This window comes from Molothrus aeneus, chromosome 17 (assembly GCF_037042795.1).
Source record: "Molothrus aeneus isolate 106 chromosome 17, BPBGC_Maene_1.0, whole genome shotgun sequence".
NCBI lineage: Eukaryota > Metazoa > Chordata > Aves > Passeriformes > Icteridae > Molothrus > Molothrus aeneus.
In genome coordinates, this window is record NC_089662.1 from 6,284,817 (window position 1) to 6,300,283 (window position 15,467).

The following is a 15,467-nucleotide window of genomic DNA, read 5'->3' on the forward strand; positions in this document are numbered from 1 at the left end:
GAATTAAAGTCCTTTATAAGCATCTCACTGAGAAGATGATATCTAAACAGTGAACAGCTCAGGCTGAGGCATCCACTATAGGAGGAAAATAAATATTTAAGGACGTCAGAGGAAGAACTGGTGAAATGAAGGTGAGAAAAAGCAATGATGAAAACCCCCAGTGAAGAATCCCAGTGGAGCAGAGCAGACACCATGCAGGAGCAAATGTGTAAGTGGTTCTATTAAAATGCTGGAAGGAAAACAAGAGGTAGGAGGGGTGACTCAGCAGGGAGCTGAAGGGAGAGTATGATACAGCACAGAAGGAAGATTGAGACAGCAAAACCAGCAGAAGCTGCACAGAAAGCAGGTGGGTGGTGCTGGTGGAGGGGTGCTCCTGCCAGCTCCAGGGAGCAGTCAAGTGAGGTCAGTGCATCACCAGCCTCGAGCACTGAGGAGTCTCTAGGGACTGAGATTCCTTTCCTAACTAGGAAGAGCAGAGCATTAAGGCCAAGGTGGTGACAGCAACACAGGGAGCACAAAGACAGCAGCAACAGGTCCCAGCTCCCCCTGCAAGCAGGAGGTGTCCTTGTAGGACACGACGCAGTCATGAATGCTTGCAGGCTCTCCAGTGACTCCTGGGAACCTCTGCTCAGAGACACATGGGAAACACAGCTTTGATTTACAGCTGCCTCACAATTCCTCAGAAAGTTGATCTTGTGCAGCACAGACACACAGACAGACCCTGTGGTGAGCAGCAGGAGACACTCCAGGCCATTGCTGCAGGTCTATAAGGTTCATTACTGGAGGAGAACTGCAGCAATCCATTCATCCTGTTTTGCTTAAATCCATCCTCCTAGGGAATCAGAAAGGATTAGAGGAGCCTGTTGGTTGGCAATTTGTTAATGTAATGCTGTATGTCCCTTCTGTCAGCTCTCCAGACTGACACCCCACCAGCACCACCAACTTCAATCCCTAATTACTGCAGCCTGAGTCCATCCTTCCACCTGTGAGAAGCAAAACCTTGGCTTGTCCTGCCAAGGGAACTAACCCTTTGTGGGGGTGGAAGTATCAGCTCTTTATTAGTGTCAGCTACATGAACAAATAAAACTACAGAACCCAATAAATTCACTAAAATGATGATTCATCAGCACTTATCATTTTCTGGGCAGCTGCCCCAGGCTGGGTTCCATACCACATTTCACAAGGTGCTTTCAGTGGTGAGAAGAGATTTAATGTGAGGATTTTTACAGGTGCAGGAGGAGGCAATTCTACAGGGGTTAGAATACACACAAACAATAGGATGGGGCATGTGAAGACAAGCCAGGGTCACTGTATGGGCATGATTCCAACAGCATGGTGGGGTTCCTGCTCCTGTTCTTCAGCAGCAACACTCTCAGGGCTTGCTCTCAGTCCCATAGTCTGCAAGAAACAGAGAACCCACACATGTAATTTTTAACTGCTAAAGGAAGAGTTCAATCCAGAAAACATGAAATTCACCTGAACTTGGATTAACACTGTTACTTTGATATCATAAGTCAAAAAGATGTCTGAAATATCTTCAAAGTGGTAGATACAGTCTGAATTGCTTTGTTAGTGTGTCTATCCCAGCCTCAGCAGCAGGGCCAGTTCCCTGATCAAGCACACAAGGGATATTTTATAGGATATCTACCAAAAAAACCCCACTGGGAACTCCCAGGAAAGATTGTGCTGGTCTCCACTAGACCTACAGAAAAGCAAGGATCTTTCCTATATTCCTTTCTGGTAGCAGAGTCATTGCCCTCATCAACATAGAAAGAGCCCACACAGGTCTCCGTGGTACAACTAAGTCCAGAAAATAGAGGATGCAATTTAAGAAATGGAATATTACAGTCAAAGACACTGATACTGCTCATTAAACCTCGCTTGGCCTGGATGAGAAACCCAATCCCCAGTTCCAGAGTTAAGAGCCCAGAGGCTCTGAGCACAGCAGGGCCCCAGCACCCACCTGGAGTCAGGGCAGGAAGGCCCCAGCAGGGCCCTTGTGGGGTGTCTCCGTGCTCTGGTGTGCCTGGAGAACAGTCACTGCCTCCTCGATCTGACAACAGAGCACAAGGGGGAGGAGTGGAGCTGCTCCAGTGGAAAACTGCACCGGGAACTCAACACTTCAGGTCCCAATGCAGCCTCCACACAGAGCTGCTCTCAAAAGGTAAAGAACTGGAACAATTACAAAATCCAAGCTTCTGCAGGAGACTGAGCAGCCTAAAGACCTTCTCTGTCTCTTACCAAGGGAAATTCTGAGGCATCTCTCCTTTATTATCAAGTCAGAACTTGCTAGACAGAAGTCAGCTTTCGCAGGTGAAGCTACCTGACACCACCCAGCAGAGCCCAGGCTCCTCAAAAATACAGCAGGGGAAGGGTGAAAGCAGCTCCTGTCTCCAAGGAGCAACAAAAAGATGCAGTCAATTCACTTCAACTACTTTGATGGGAACCAAAGCTAAATATTTACCAGAAGTAAGAAGGAAACTGAAGAAATACTGCAGAGAGGCAGCAGTTTGCTGGTTTCTGTTCTGAGCAAAGAGCTGCTTCCATGCAGAGATACCACCCTACTTTTCCCCTCTTGCTTCCCAGCCACCTCCAAACCACCCTCAGCTCATCCTCATGTGCTTTCAGGGAGCTGCTTCCAGCTTCTCCTTTTGCTGAAGGCAGGCAGACATTCAGGCACTGGGTGTGGTGACATCAACCCGGGGCTCCTTTTTCACTTGAAAATAAAACCTGCAGCTACTTGCTCTTCCTGCAGTGATCAGTGTCCTGGGCTGTGCCCCCCTTCCCTGGCAGCAGCAGGACATCAGCCCCTTGGAGAGGGATTTGTTTGGGCACTGGGTCTGTCCTACCTTGGAGCGCAGGGACTCTGGGGACTCCAGGAGCAGCAGCAGCTCAGAGTTGTCAATCTCCAGCAGCATCCCAGTGATCTTGCCAGCCAGTGAGGGATGCATCACATGGATCAGAGGGTAGAGGCGCTCACCTGCTCCAAACAGCAGCCAGGACATGAGAACCATGCAAGCCCCCAGCATTTTAACCCACCGCAAGCCCTCCTGCCTGCTCAACTGAAATGGGACACAAGGGTGGTGATGGTGGTGGGGAAAACCACTGCTCACAGGCAAAGCTGCTCCAGCACGTCTCAGCCACAGGAAGCTGCTGGGTGAAGTCAGCAGCAGGCACCTACAGTGGGCACAGGGCAGTGGAGCTGTGCACACCTGCCCACCCCTGCACAGTTTCTGCAGGAGCAGTTTCCTCCTGGGAACAAAGAGCTGGTCTGTTGTAGCTATGATATTTTCTGAAAAATCTTGTCTTTAGGATTTTTTTCTCCTGAGAAGCTGAGAGGCCTCAGGAACAAAATGTAAACAATGGTTATCTGCTGCTGAGGAATGCAGCAGGTGGATCTGTGATTGGTCTCATGTGGTTGTTTCTAATTAATGGCCAATCACAGTCCGGCTGTCTCAGACTGTCTGGTCAGTCACAAGCCTTTGTTATCATTCCTTTTCTATTCTTAGGATTTCATCAGAAAGCTAGCTTTCTTCTATTCTTTTAGTATAGTTTTAATATAATATATATCATAAAATAATAAATCAGCCTTCTGAAACAAGGAGTCAGATCCTCATCTCTTCCCTCATCCTCAGACCCCTGTGAACACCACCACAGTCTGTGACCTGCTGTGCTTTGGCCAGGCCAAGCAATGCTGTCCCACACCAGGGCACTGCCTGCTCCACCACAGAACACCTGAAACCCAAGGGCTGTGTGGCACAGCTGACCTTAACCCCCATGGCCACCAAGCTGTTCATCAGTGCAGGATGGTTCAGAGCTCAGGGGAATTGGAAATGCCCTGGCACAGCCTGGCAGCACCTGGATGGAGCTCTGCCTCTCTGCAAAGCTTCACCAGACACTTCTCACTGTCAGGCAGCTCATGCAGACAGGGAGTGGCTTTATTGCTCCCATCCAGTTCCAACACAGACTGAATTTATTATTATTTTTTTAAGCAGCATAATATCAGAGCAATCCCACAAAGCCTTAGAGCTTCTCCCATCAGTTAATTTTGCCCTGGTGCATACAAGCCCAAATGCCCCCAGGGCCCTGCAGCTGGACCTGCTCCAGCAGAGCAGCCTGGCACCCACCAATCATCTGCTTCTGTTCCTGAGGGGGGGCTGCTGCAAGCAAGGATGCTGTCAGTGGCTCCTGCCCCTGGACATGCACAGCAGGTTCTCCCACCTGGGGGAAAAACAGGGAAGAACAGCAATCAAAGGCTGGAAGGGATGTGAGTCACCTGACTTGCAGGAATGGTGCTCAATACCAACCACAACGGGGCATTTCAGCCTTCCAAGATGCATTGTCAGTTTGTATTCAAACAGCAGCTTGCAGAAAAGCTGGAATCAAGCACTGGAGCTGTGTGGCTACTGGAGCCACAGCCCCACAATGGGGATCCCAGGGCTCAGCAGTCACATTATCCCAGAGCAGGACCAGGAATGTCACATTCTGGTGGCTGCAGAGCACTTACCTGTGGGGCCATCACAGGTGGCATGTGCCCCATGGGCTGCATGTTCCTGGCAGAGGAGGAGTACTTGTACTGCTGGGCCCCCCGTGGCAGGGCAGACGAGGAGGGCATCCGGGTGCTCACTGTCTGTGTCCCGATGTTGGCTGCAGTGGGGACAAGAACATTTGTGAGGAGGGGTCCTTAAATGCATGCCTGTGCCAAGGAGGCTGAAGCCACAAGGACAGTGTGCTTGTTTGGAGAGCCTGAAAAGTCCTACATGGGCCAAAGCAGCCCCCAGGTGAAAGGCAGCTTCCCCAGGACAGGCAGGCACTGCTGCCCTTGGGGTGGGGTGGTCTGGTTTGTGCAGAGGGCAGGAGAGCTGGCAAAGGCACCCACAGCTCATCAGCTCTCCTGCTGAAACCCACCAGCATCAGCAGCCAGAGAAGGGGAACAGCACTGGGCTGTGAGGGTGGGCTGTGAGAGCCTGGTCTGCCAGCTCATCCCAAAGGAAGGTAAAGACAGAGAAATGAGAGGACAACGACAAAAAGAGAAGGGACAAGCCACAGACAGCCCTCCTGGTCCCACTGCTCACTTCAGCAATTAGACACTCAGTGACAAAGATAACTTTGGGCAAAATCCCATGAAGATGGGAAGGCAGTCACTGCCCCAGCTGGTCGTGTGTGGAGGGGACACCCCAAGACCCAGGGCCAGCCTCAGCACAGCCAGGCACTGGGGATGCCAGCACGGTCTGGGTCTCAGCTCCAAACCTCTCTAACATGAGGTGTGGCACTGGCAGCAGTTCAGCCTGTAAGATCCCCTTCCTGTGCCCCTAAGATCCTTTCCAATCCCCTGCCTTTGTCCAGGCACTAAGCCCAGGTGCTGTGGCTGCATCACCATCTGCTTTAAGGATCATATTCAAGGCCTAGCCACCAACAAGACCAATCTGCACATCAGACACCTGTCCCATTACCTGAAAGATCCCAACCTTCCCCAAAAAGTTACTTAGCTCCTACAGACATTGCTCCAACTCCATCACACCACCAGACTCCTCCATGAGCAATCCCACAAACCAATCCATCCTACTGGAGACCTGAGCTCACAGTAAGCACCCTTGCCACCACAGTGATACCACGGGGGTCCTTCCCCCACTCACCCACTCTGTGGGCCTGGGGGGGCACTCGGGGCACCTGGGTGGAGGCCTGTCTGGTGGTGCTGATGTTGGACAGCAGGCGCCGGGGCGGCACCGCAGCCCTCAGGATGGGGGTGGCTTCAGGGTACACTGCTGCAGAGAGACAGAGAACACACACAGTGAAGCTGCTTGGTAGCAGAGGCATGGAAGGAGACATGGGGAGAGTGGCTGTGGCTGGGGACAGTTCAGGAGCACCTCCTCTCTGGTGTCACTGCCAACACCTCACCTCCTGGTGTCCATCACCGTGGGCCTGCACCAAACCCCTGCACGCTTTTCCAAGACAAACCCTCATGGTTACACACTCCCTGCTGCCTTTAAAGACCCTCAGTCCCTGACTGAGCCCACCTGGTGCCAAGAGCCCCCAGGGAGAGGCAGGCAGACTCACAGGGAGGCCGGGAGGGCTGCGCACTCCAGCGAGTGGCAGGGCGGACTGGGACAACAGGGCTGGGGCCGTAGAAGGCAGCTCTGGTTTGTGGCTGGGGAAGAAGAACACATCCAACATGACTGGGGAGCTGAGCTGAGCCAGAACTAACCCAGAGCCTCTTGGTGGCTGCTGCACACAGACAGACAAGCCAAAACCATGGCTTTGACAGGGTGCCAGAGTACTTTAAAGACTGAGCTCCAGCCCTGCTGTCAGCATGGCCTCTGCTTTGTGCCTCCTCAAGAGCTTCTGCGCCTCTGTAGGTGCAACCAACCCTTCTCCCTTGCTCTCCATGCTTCCCTCCCACCAAACGCCTCCTGCCTTCCTTCCATAGCAGTAACTATGAAATCCCAGCCCATTTCCTGCAGCACCTGCACCCCACCCATCAGATCCCACTGGCTCCACAGGGTGTGCTTGTCACAGACATCTTTCATGAAAAATCCTTTCCTTAGGATTTTTCCTCCTGAGAAGCTGAGTGGCCTCAGGAACAAAATGTTAACAATAATTATCTGCTGCTGTGGAATGCAGCAGGTGGATCTGTGATTGGTCTCAAGTGGTTGTTTCTAATTAATGGCCAATCACAGTCCAGCTAGATCAGACCTTGGTCAGTCACAAGCCTTTGTTATCATTCCTTTTCTATTCTTAGCCAGCCTTCTGATGACATCCTTTCTTCTATTCTTTTAGTATAGTTTTAATATAATTATATATCATAAAATAACAAATCAAGCCTTCTGAAACATGGAGTCAGATCCTCGTCTGTTTCCTCATCCTCAGACCCCTGTGAACACGGTCACAGTGTGCCCAGATCTGCACAACCCAAGCTCTGCTCCTCAGCCCCACTGCCACCCCGTTCCAGGGCAGATTTGGGTCCTTGTGCAAGGCAGCCATTGGGGAGCAGGACTCACCTGAGGCATGGGGGGTAGGAAGTACCCTGGGGGGGTCTGGAAAGAGCCCAGGAGAGGGCCAGGCAGGGCCCTCATGGTGGCCAGCCTCTGCATGTACTGGTTGGTGAGGATGGCTTTCCGCTCCTCCTTCCTCTGCGCCAGCGCCACGTAGAGAGGCTTGGTGCTGACAATGCGCCCGTTCATTTCTGTCACCGCCTTGGTGGCCTCCTCTGGGGAGGAAAAACATACAAACCCAAACCCTTTGCTGCGGCCACCCTCTGTCATCACCTAAAACAGGATTAGAACAAGACAGCTCAGTCCACAGATCGCTGCAGCATCCACAAAACACAGTGTGAGGGGGGGTGTGTGTGATCCAGCCACAGGCAGCCCATCTCAGCCCCCACACCCAGCGTGGGATGGATGGGACTGCACCTCTCCCACAAACAGGTTCCTCTGGGGAAGGGCAGGAGTTGCTCAGGCAGTAGGTTTGGGAAATGAAGATGGCAGAGCCAGGACCAGCCTGGGATCAGGAGCCTGTGATCATCTGGGGGTAATCTGTGCCTCAGTCTCACAGGGGCTGTGGACCAGAAATGCTCTGGTGCTTAATGCTGCAGGAGCCAGCAAGGGATGGGGATCAGTGGGACTCTGTGCCCTGACAAGGGCCAGGCAGCCTCTGTCCCTGGCAGGTTACAGGCAGCTGGCCTTAAAGTCAGACCCTTAGATGTTGCCCATCCTTTACATGTTGCCTTCCAGAGAATCCTGACACCAGTGCCAGTGAAAAGAGTGATGTGTCCCTGGTGTTCCAAAAGGCCAAACACCAGCCTGTCCCCCCACTGTCCTGAGAGAGGTGGCTTGTGGGTCATTTTCATTTGTACCAGTGTCACAGAGCAGCTGGGCAATACTCAGAATGCTGCAGCTTTAAGGTCCCATACCTGGCACCTCACCAGGGCTGGGGTAATTCAACAAAGCCCAACAAATATTTGCTCCTCAGGACAGTGTGAGGTGAAGCAGCATGTCCCTTACACCTGGCTTGAGATACACGCCATCAGCAGGGAAGTGTAATTCAAGAGGATGATAATCCCTACCCATCCCCAAGGGCTGAGTGCACTGGTTTACTGACCCCAGGAGCTCCAGTCCCTCACCTTGGCACTGGTGATGGTGCCATAAGGGGAGAACTCCTTCCTCAGCCTCTCATCATCTATTCCATCATCCAAGTTCTTCACATACAGGTTGACCCCCTGCACAGAGGTGAAAAAAAAGCAGCTTGGGATGCCAAAGTTTACAGCAGTTTGTTACACTGGATGCACATTTCACCAGCAGCTCAGATGGAGGATGGGACATCCCACAGAGACACCCCCTGCAGGAGCAGAGGCACAGAGAGGGGCCAGGATTGTGTATTTTGAGTAGAATTTATGCAAACACCCCAAGGGAAGAGGGCACCCACACCATCACTGGGACCCTGCTGAACCTCATGAAGCTGTCTCATTTCCAGATTGATATTTCTGGAAATTGGCAGACCCATGTGTTCACCTCTCAACACCACCCTGGGTTTAAATCTTTCCCCTTTCCTGATGTTGCTTCCCAGGACATTCCCAGGCAGTGACTGACCCCTCATTGCAGGAGGTGCCCACCCTGCTGATCTGCTCTGGAGAGCTCTGTGCTGTCCCAAGCTGAGAGTGCCCCTGTTGCAGACCTGCAGGATGGAGCCCCCTGCTCTCTCTTACCTGGTACCTGTTCACCCTCTCTTGCTTCATCTGCTCGAATTTCCTCTTGAGCTCGCTCTGGCGCTCCAGCCGCTTCTGGGCGCGGCCCACGTACAGCACCCGCCCGTTGAGCTCCTTCCCGTTCATGTCAGCCACCGCCTGCCGGGGAGGGAAGGGCTCTCAGACAGCAGGGAGCCCATGGCCACAGCTCTGCTCCTCACCCCGCACCCCAGGGCAGCCCCAGCACAGGCAGAGAGCTGCTCCCCTGGCCAGGCCCTGCCCATCCAGGTGCCCAGTACCAGCTCCCAGACAGGCACAAAGCTGGTGAGGTTCCCCCTGAGGAGAGGTGGGGACATCACCAGGTGACAGTCTCAGGAGGGAGATGGGCAGTGGGGAGCCTCTTGCCTTCTGGGCTTCCTCGTGCTTCTCAAAGTTGACGAACCCGAAGCCCTTTGAGCGGCCAGTGCTGTCCATCATGACCTTGACACTCAAGGTCTTTCCTGCAGCAGGGAAGGAAAGCAGAGTCTGAGGGGTGCCCAGTGAGGGGGTGCTGCCAGCGTGCAGCACTGTGCTGGGAACCAGCAGGAGACACCAGCCCAGCAAGGACCCTGGACAGCCAGGGCAGCTGGAAGAGCCCAGCAGGAGGACGGACAAAGGGATCCCCGAGAGGCAGGGACAGCAGGCTGTGAGGTTGGGTGAGGGTTATCCCTCCAACCCAGGCTGCTGCTCTCATTGCCCTGGCCTCTTCAGCCTCTCCAGCCAGTGCAGTGAATTCCTTTGGCTAGAAAATCTCATCTTCTTTATATATGAACACAGATTGGGTTCATATGAAGGATAATCACAAATTACTTAGGATGACACTGACCAAGCATGGACAGTATGGCCCATGGATTAGCACAACACTAAAACTCATCATAAGGGGCATCCTCCAGTAGTGACTAAACTGAAAAACCTGTTTTCCTTACATTCAGACTCAACAATTCTTATTCCCAGGGTTCCTGTAACCCCACAGTATGCTGTTGACAAGACAATTAAAAAAAAACTATCCAAGAAAGAAAAAACGTACTTTTTTCAAGACAGCACCAAGTACAAGTTATCCTCTGTCACAGCAGGAAAGCACATGTAACATCCTGACAAATGAAGTGACTGCAGTCCTTTTATGTGGGGGATGTTTAAACAAGTCACATCTCACAAGAGAAGGAGCTGCTATTTCAGCCAAACACTCCCCCCACTTCATTTTAGGTTGCCCCAACTCCAGTTTATCAGACATGAGGACATTTCAACAACTGCACTCACCAAACTTGGAGAATATTTCCCTCAGTCTGTCATCATCCATGTCATCCCCGAAGTTTTTGATGTAGACATTGGTGAATTCTATTGCCCTAGCCCCAACCTCTGCCTCGCGCTCTTTGCGGGATTTGAAGTGTCCAACAAATCTGTGGGAAGGAAGGAAGAGGCCTCAAACCCTGCATGTCCTCTGCAGAGGGAAGATGGACTCAGGCACACCTGTGTCAGCACAGGCCAAGAGAGATCCCATCACTTCAGGCCATGCTTTGCTCACCCACAGACTCACCATGAGCTTCACATACAGCACCTTCTGCATGTCCCACTCTGGCATACGTGGACCCAAACTCCCCATTGCCACGGCCAGAAGTAGGGATGTGTCACCCCAGGAGACATCAAAAGACTTCAAAGGAGGCCACCACCACAAAAGACCCCAAAGGATACCACCAAGTGCCAGCTCTCTTCCTCCAAAGCATTCTCCAACACTCTCGGCAGCCCTTGCCTCTGTGGGAGGTAGAGTGAGATGATGCAATGCAAACAGAGAGAGGAACAACAACAAAACCTCTTCCTGCCCTGATTATCTGATGGCAACAGCCAAGATCAGGGACCAGCTCTACTTTGTGGGCACTCATTACACCTCCTCAGCAATAAAACCCAGCCTGGGGCTGGACTCCTTCTCCACCATCTGGGAGCAGCTCCAAACCACTATCACACTTCCCCCAGCACCCACCACAAGTGACTCACTGTCCCAGAGAGCAGCAGAGCTGCCATGCCCAGCAGGGATGGAAAAGGGAAGAACACAGAGCAGCAGGAAGGGGATGCCTGATAGTGCCAGAGAGAGGGGTCTGGGCTCTGCACTTGGCTCTGCTCCTCCCTTGCCTTGATCCACTTACACCTTCCTGTCATTGAGCAACATCCCATTCATGGTCTCAATGGCCCGAGTTGCTGCCTCATGTGTCTCAAAGTGGACAAAGCCATAGCCACGGGATCCATTTTCATCACAAACCACCTACAAACACAGCATGAGGGGCAAAGGAAAGAGACAGACACTGTTTTTCTCCATGTTTGTACATGAGTACATCAGAGGAAAACCCAGCCCTATTTTCCAGGGGCATTTTCCCTCCCCAACATCCTGCTCCCACTGCAGCTGAGCTCTTTAGGGATGTTGGCAGCAGGTCAGGGAGGTGGGCAATCCCAGGACCAGATCTATGCTGCTTTATATGATATCCAGGAACTTGTGGCTCAAGACCCACATGCCACTGGTGCACTGAGCTGGGACAGGATGGCACATAACATCCCTGTGCAGGGACTGGGAGGAAAGCCCCCATTCTGAGGGGAAACATAGCAAAGCCTTCTGGCTTCAAAGCAGCTGGGAATTGAAAGGAGATGTGGGAAGTGAAATGAGAAAGGGAATTCCAGCTGGCTGGAGCATGCTTCCAAGAGTGAGGGCAGCTCTGCAGCAAGTCCTCTCCTGCAGGGCCCTGGGCATACGTACCTTGCATGACAGGATGTTTCCAAAGGTAGAGAATGTGTCATACAGGGCTTTGTTATCAATGGAATCATCCAGGTTCTTGATGAAGACGTTTCCAACCCCTGATTTCCTGAGCCCGGGGTCCCGTTGGGACCACATGATGCGGATGGGTCGGCCTTTGATCACCTCGAAGTTCATGGTGTCCAGGGCTCGCTCAGCTGGCAAAGGAGGGGGAGGAGAGGGGAGTAACAGACACAGATCTGCCTCACATTCTGCAGCAGCTGAGATAGGCACAGGAATCGGGGACAGGGGCTTGTTAACCTAAATGGGATAGGCAGCTCTGCCTCCCCACCCCTCCAGCCACACCACTCTTTGACTAATTACTTCTTTTCTCTCCAAAGGCACCCTGACTCCCAAGGATCAACCATTTCACAACAAGCTCCAGTCTGGCAGATGCCCAGCTAATTTACCCAGTAAGGATTTTGGTCTCTAGGGCAACTAAATCAACACCTTCCCATCATTACAGCCTCACTTCAGCGTGGAACACCTTCCAATTACAGCACTGTGTCATGGTAATGCCTGCCAGGGGAGTGGCCTCACTTTACACTGTGAGCCAGTGGGCAGCTGGGTACCCCAGGAGAAGGGCAGAAGGGGTTTTGGTGCCCTTCTCTGATAGGAGAAGAAGGACGGAGGCAACTCTTGCAAGTCACCAGAGCCCAGCAGCTGCATCCTTTCCCAGATGCTAAGAAGAGATGGAAGCAGGATGGGTCACCATCAGAGAGCAGGCTGGGATTAGTGAGAACCAAGCCCCCAACAGCAACACAACCATTCAGACAACTGCTCCCCCCTGTCCCAAGGCCCACCCAAGTCCCTGCTGCGAGGCAGGTCCTCAGAGCTGCTATGAGGAACCTACCATCCACAGGCTGCTGGAAGTTGATGTAGGCATAGCCGAGCGAGCGGCGCGTGGCCACGTCCCGGCACACTCGGATGGACATGATGGGCCCAGCAGGGGAGAACTTCTCATACAGCATGGCTTCAGTCACATCTGGGTGCAGGTCTCCCACATAGAGAGAGGCTAAGGGATAGCCAGGGCCACTGGCATTCATGGTCACCCACAGAGCTCAGCTGCAGAAGGAGACAGACCCGAGGCTGCAGGGCACAGGTTTCAGATTGCCTGTGCAATCACAGACCCACACTGGGGCTGGCCCCACTGCAGCAGCACAAGTCAAAGCAATGCCCTTCCCTTCCCACCAGCAGCACTAGGATCAGGAATGCCCCAAGGAAGCTGCAATCTCAAAACTTGCCAGGACATAACAATTTTGGTACAAAACTTGAGCTGGAGTGGTCTGCACCTCACAGCCCTTACACACCCTGGAAGGATGCAGTGGGACACTACACACACAGAGATTTGCTCCTTAAAACACTCAAACCCCAAGAAAAATAAAATGGAGTTTAATTTCTCAGAAGGTAAACAGCCCTTCTCCACCAGAGACTTCTATTTTAACTCCTTGATGGCTCCCTCCAGCTGGGGCAGACCCAAGGAGTGGGGGTTTGTACTGATGGCCAGGGAGCAGAACTGCAGCCCACGTGCTCCCTGCAAACAGGTCCATGTCTAACAAGGCAGACACAGGGTTTTAACCATCCCTTCCAGTTTCTCAGCTTGTTGACTACTGTTCCCAGAGCAGGCAAATTGATGCTCAGTCTCTGCCTGGTTTCAGTTGAGCATAAAATTCTGTGTGAAGACAACAGACAGTGCTTGAGACCGCCGGGCTACTGCCTAGGAACACAGAAACGCAGGTCCTGCCCAAAAAGCATATAAATCCATCCTTGGGGCTCTTACCTTAAAGCTCAAAAGTCCTGAGACACTTGTTTAGACACCTGTAGATACCCAAAATTAATACACATATATAGGAGAGGTGTATCGAGCAACCCCCCGGCCAAAGGCAGGTCCCCACGGCGGAGCCACGCACCGGCTCCGTGACACAGCCCCGCTCCTCGCACCGCCCTGAGAGCCCCCCAAAAACAAACACAGGGTAACAGAGCAGCCCCAGCGCCCCTCCAGAGCCAGCGGGGCACGGAGGGAAGGGAGCTCAAACGGGGAGGAGGCGGCCGGAGCGACGATGCGGGGAGCGGGCGGGCAGAGGCGGCACAGCCCCGCCGGGAGCCCCGGGCAGCGCACAGCGCCGGCCACGGACCGGGGCTGCCCGAGGAGCGCTGCTCACCCTGCCCGAGGCCGCCCGCCCCGGAGAACCGACCCCGGCAGCCGGAGCTGGGCGCTGGGAGCCGACCCCGCACTCACACCGAGCGCCCGCCGAGGCAGCACCGCTCCACTGAGGCTGCCGGCACCGGGCGCCTCTTCCGCGGCGGCCCCGGGGGCGGGACGGGACCCCCGCCCACCGCCCCACCCCGGCCAGGTGCGGAGCGGACACCCCCGCGGGCAGGGCAGGGCAGGGCAGGGCAGGGGCGGCCCCCGCGGGGCTGAGCGCTCAGGGGTTCAGCAGGTGCAATGCAGCTCCTCATCTTCGCGAATCGCAGCTCCTGCGCATCTCCTGCCTTCCCAAAGGGGAATTGAGCTGCGTGTCACCCTGGAACACTGACAGCGTGTCCCACCCACGCGCTTTTAGGAAATCGCATTCACCTTCTGACATGTAATTCTCTGAAGTTAAGGAGTTCAGGCAGGAGCCGTACACAGCTGGGTTACAAATCCCTCATCACTGGGCACTCGTGCACTTCTGAATTCCACAGCAATCTCCCTCAGGACCCAGCAGAGTGCCAGGGAATATGGCCTCTGCCATCATCACCTCTTGTCTGTATGGCCCAGGGGCTCTGTAAGCTCACTTTCACCCACTGAGATCGCACCCCAGCTGTTCTGGACGTGATTGTGCTGCTGAAACGCCAGATGAAAGCACACAGGAACCTCGAGCCGCAGGCAGTGAAACTCCAAAGCAGCTCCCCCAGCATCCGGCTCCACCCCATCCTGCACCCTCGGGAGGGTCAGTTGCGAGGCAATCAGAACCATCACCTTCACAAAAGCTTTCTGGTGGTTTATCACACCAAGAGGCCTCACCCGAAGGTCAGATCAGCGTCAGCACCGAGAATCTGCAGCAGCAACAGTTGGATGACTTGAACATGTTGAGTGCACCTGGACTCTTACTGTGGCTGGACCAGCTGCAGTGCCCTTTCCCAGAAAGACAGAATTAAACAAAAATGGAGACACCCCCGCAACTCATCACTGCTGCAGACCAGCCTCCTCAGCTCACGATTTCCCCAAAAGAGACAGCCAGGATGAGAGATGTTATGTGAAAGGACTAAGACAGGAGGGGTCTCTGAACAGGAGCAGCTAGCAAATGCAGGGATTTTTCTTCTCAGAGCTGACAATGCCATCAGCATGAGTCAGACTGGGAGTTGGTGCACACTATAAAATAATTTGTGTGGTATGTGCATACATTTAGGTATGTCCATGAAGGCTGAAGAAAATGACAAAGTAGCAATAATTCCAGACATGGAAGGACCGCCATGTACAGCCATGGCACAGGACAGAACAGTGGTCAAGCAACAGCTGGTTAGATTTTGTCCTAATGCCTTCATTGGTCAATAAAGAGCAGCCAAGTGACATTTTCCACTGTGCACACTTCTGTGTTGCCACACTCTGGGAGCAGGACCAAGCTTCCTTGAAGCTTTCAGGCTGCCTGGCTACTGCCATCCATCCCTTCACGTGCTCTTATGTCCAGTGCATCTCTGCTATTTTGCACACTTGGTGTTCCTTTAGCACAGCCCAGTGTGAGACCTCTGGGTGTGCAGAGGTGAGGCCAGTCCTGTGCACAGAGTGGATATTTAAAAGGTTCCCTAGAAAAATCTCTAAATGTAACCAACAGGCTTTTCTCATTTACAGTGTGTTTGACCCTACAATACGTAATGACTCGTGGCAAGTTCAATGGTTATTTAGAATTGCATTTAAGCTCTGCACTGGCAATGTACTACAAGTATGCCCTTGATGAAAAAGAGAAACAGTGTTTTCTCCTCCAAATCTGG

The 15,467-nt window shown here is 53.2% G+C and overlaps 1 protein-coding gene across 1 annotated transcript; it reads right to left on the reverse strand.

Annotated features, from left to right (window-relative positions):
• Window positions 1–1,226: 1,226 nt before the first annotated feature.
• On the reverse strand, window positions 1,227–12,556 carry PABPC1L (poly(A) binding protein cytoplasmic 1 like). The gene is made up of 15 exons (XM_066561594.1): window positions 12,349–12,556; window positions 11,460–11,653; window positions 10,858–10,973; window positions 9,977–10,116; window positions 9,086–9,180; window positions 8,702–8,839; window positions 8,120–8,215; window positions 6,999–7,265; window positions 6,058–6,148; window positions 5,637–5,765; window positions 4,508–4,647; window positions 4,128–4,221; window positions 2,850–2,980; window positions 1,964–2,053; window positions 1,227–1,398 (listed from the first exon to the last, which is right to left on the reverse strand). Exons 1-14 carry the CDS (start codon window positions 12,539–12,541, stop codon window positions 1,970–1,972), a joined length of 1,908 nt encoding a protein of 635 aa, XP_066417691.1. The 5' UTR covers window positions 12,542–12,556; the 3' UTR covers window positions 1,227–1,398; window positions 1,964–1,969.
• Window positions 12,557–15,467: the final 2,911 nt, after the last annotated feature.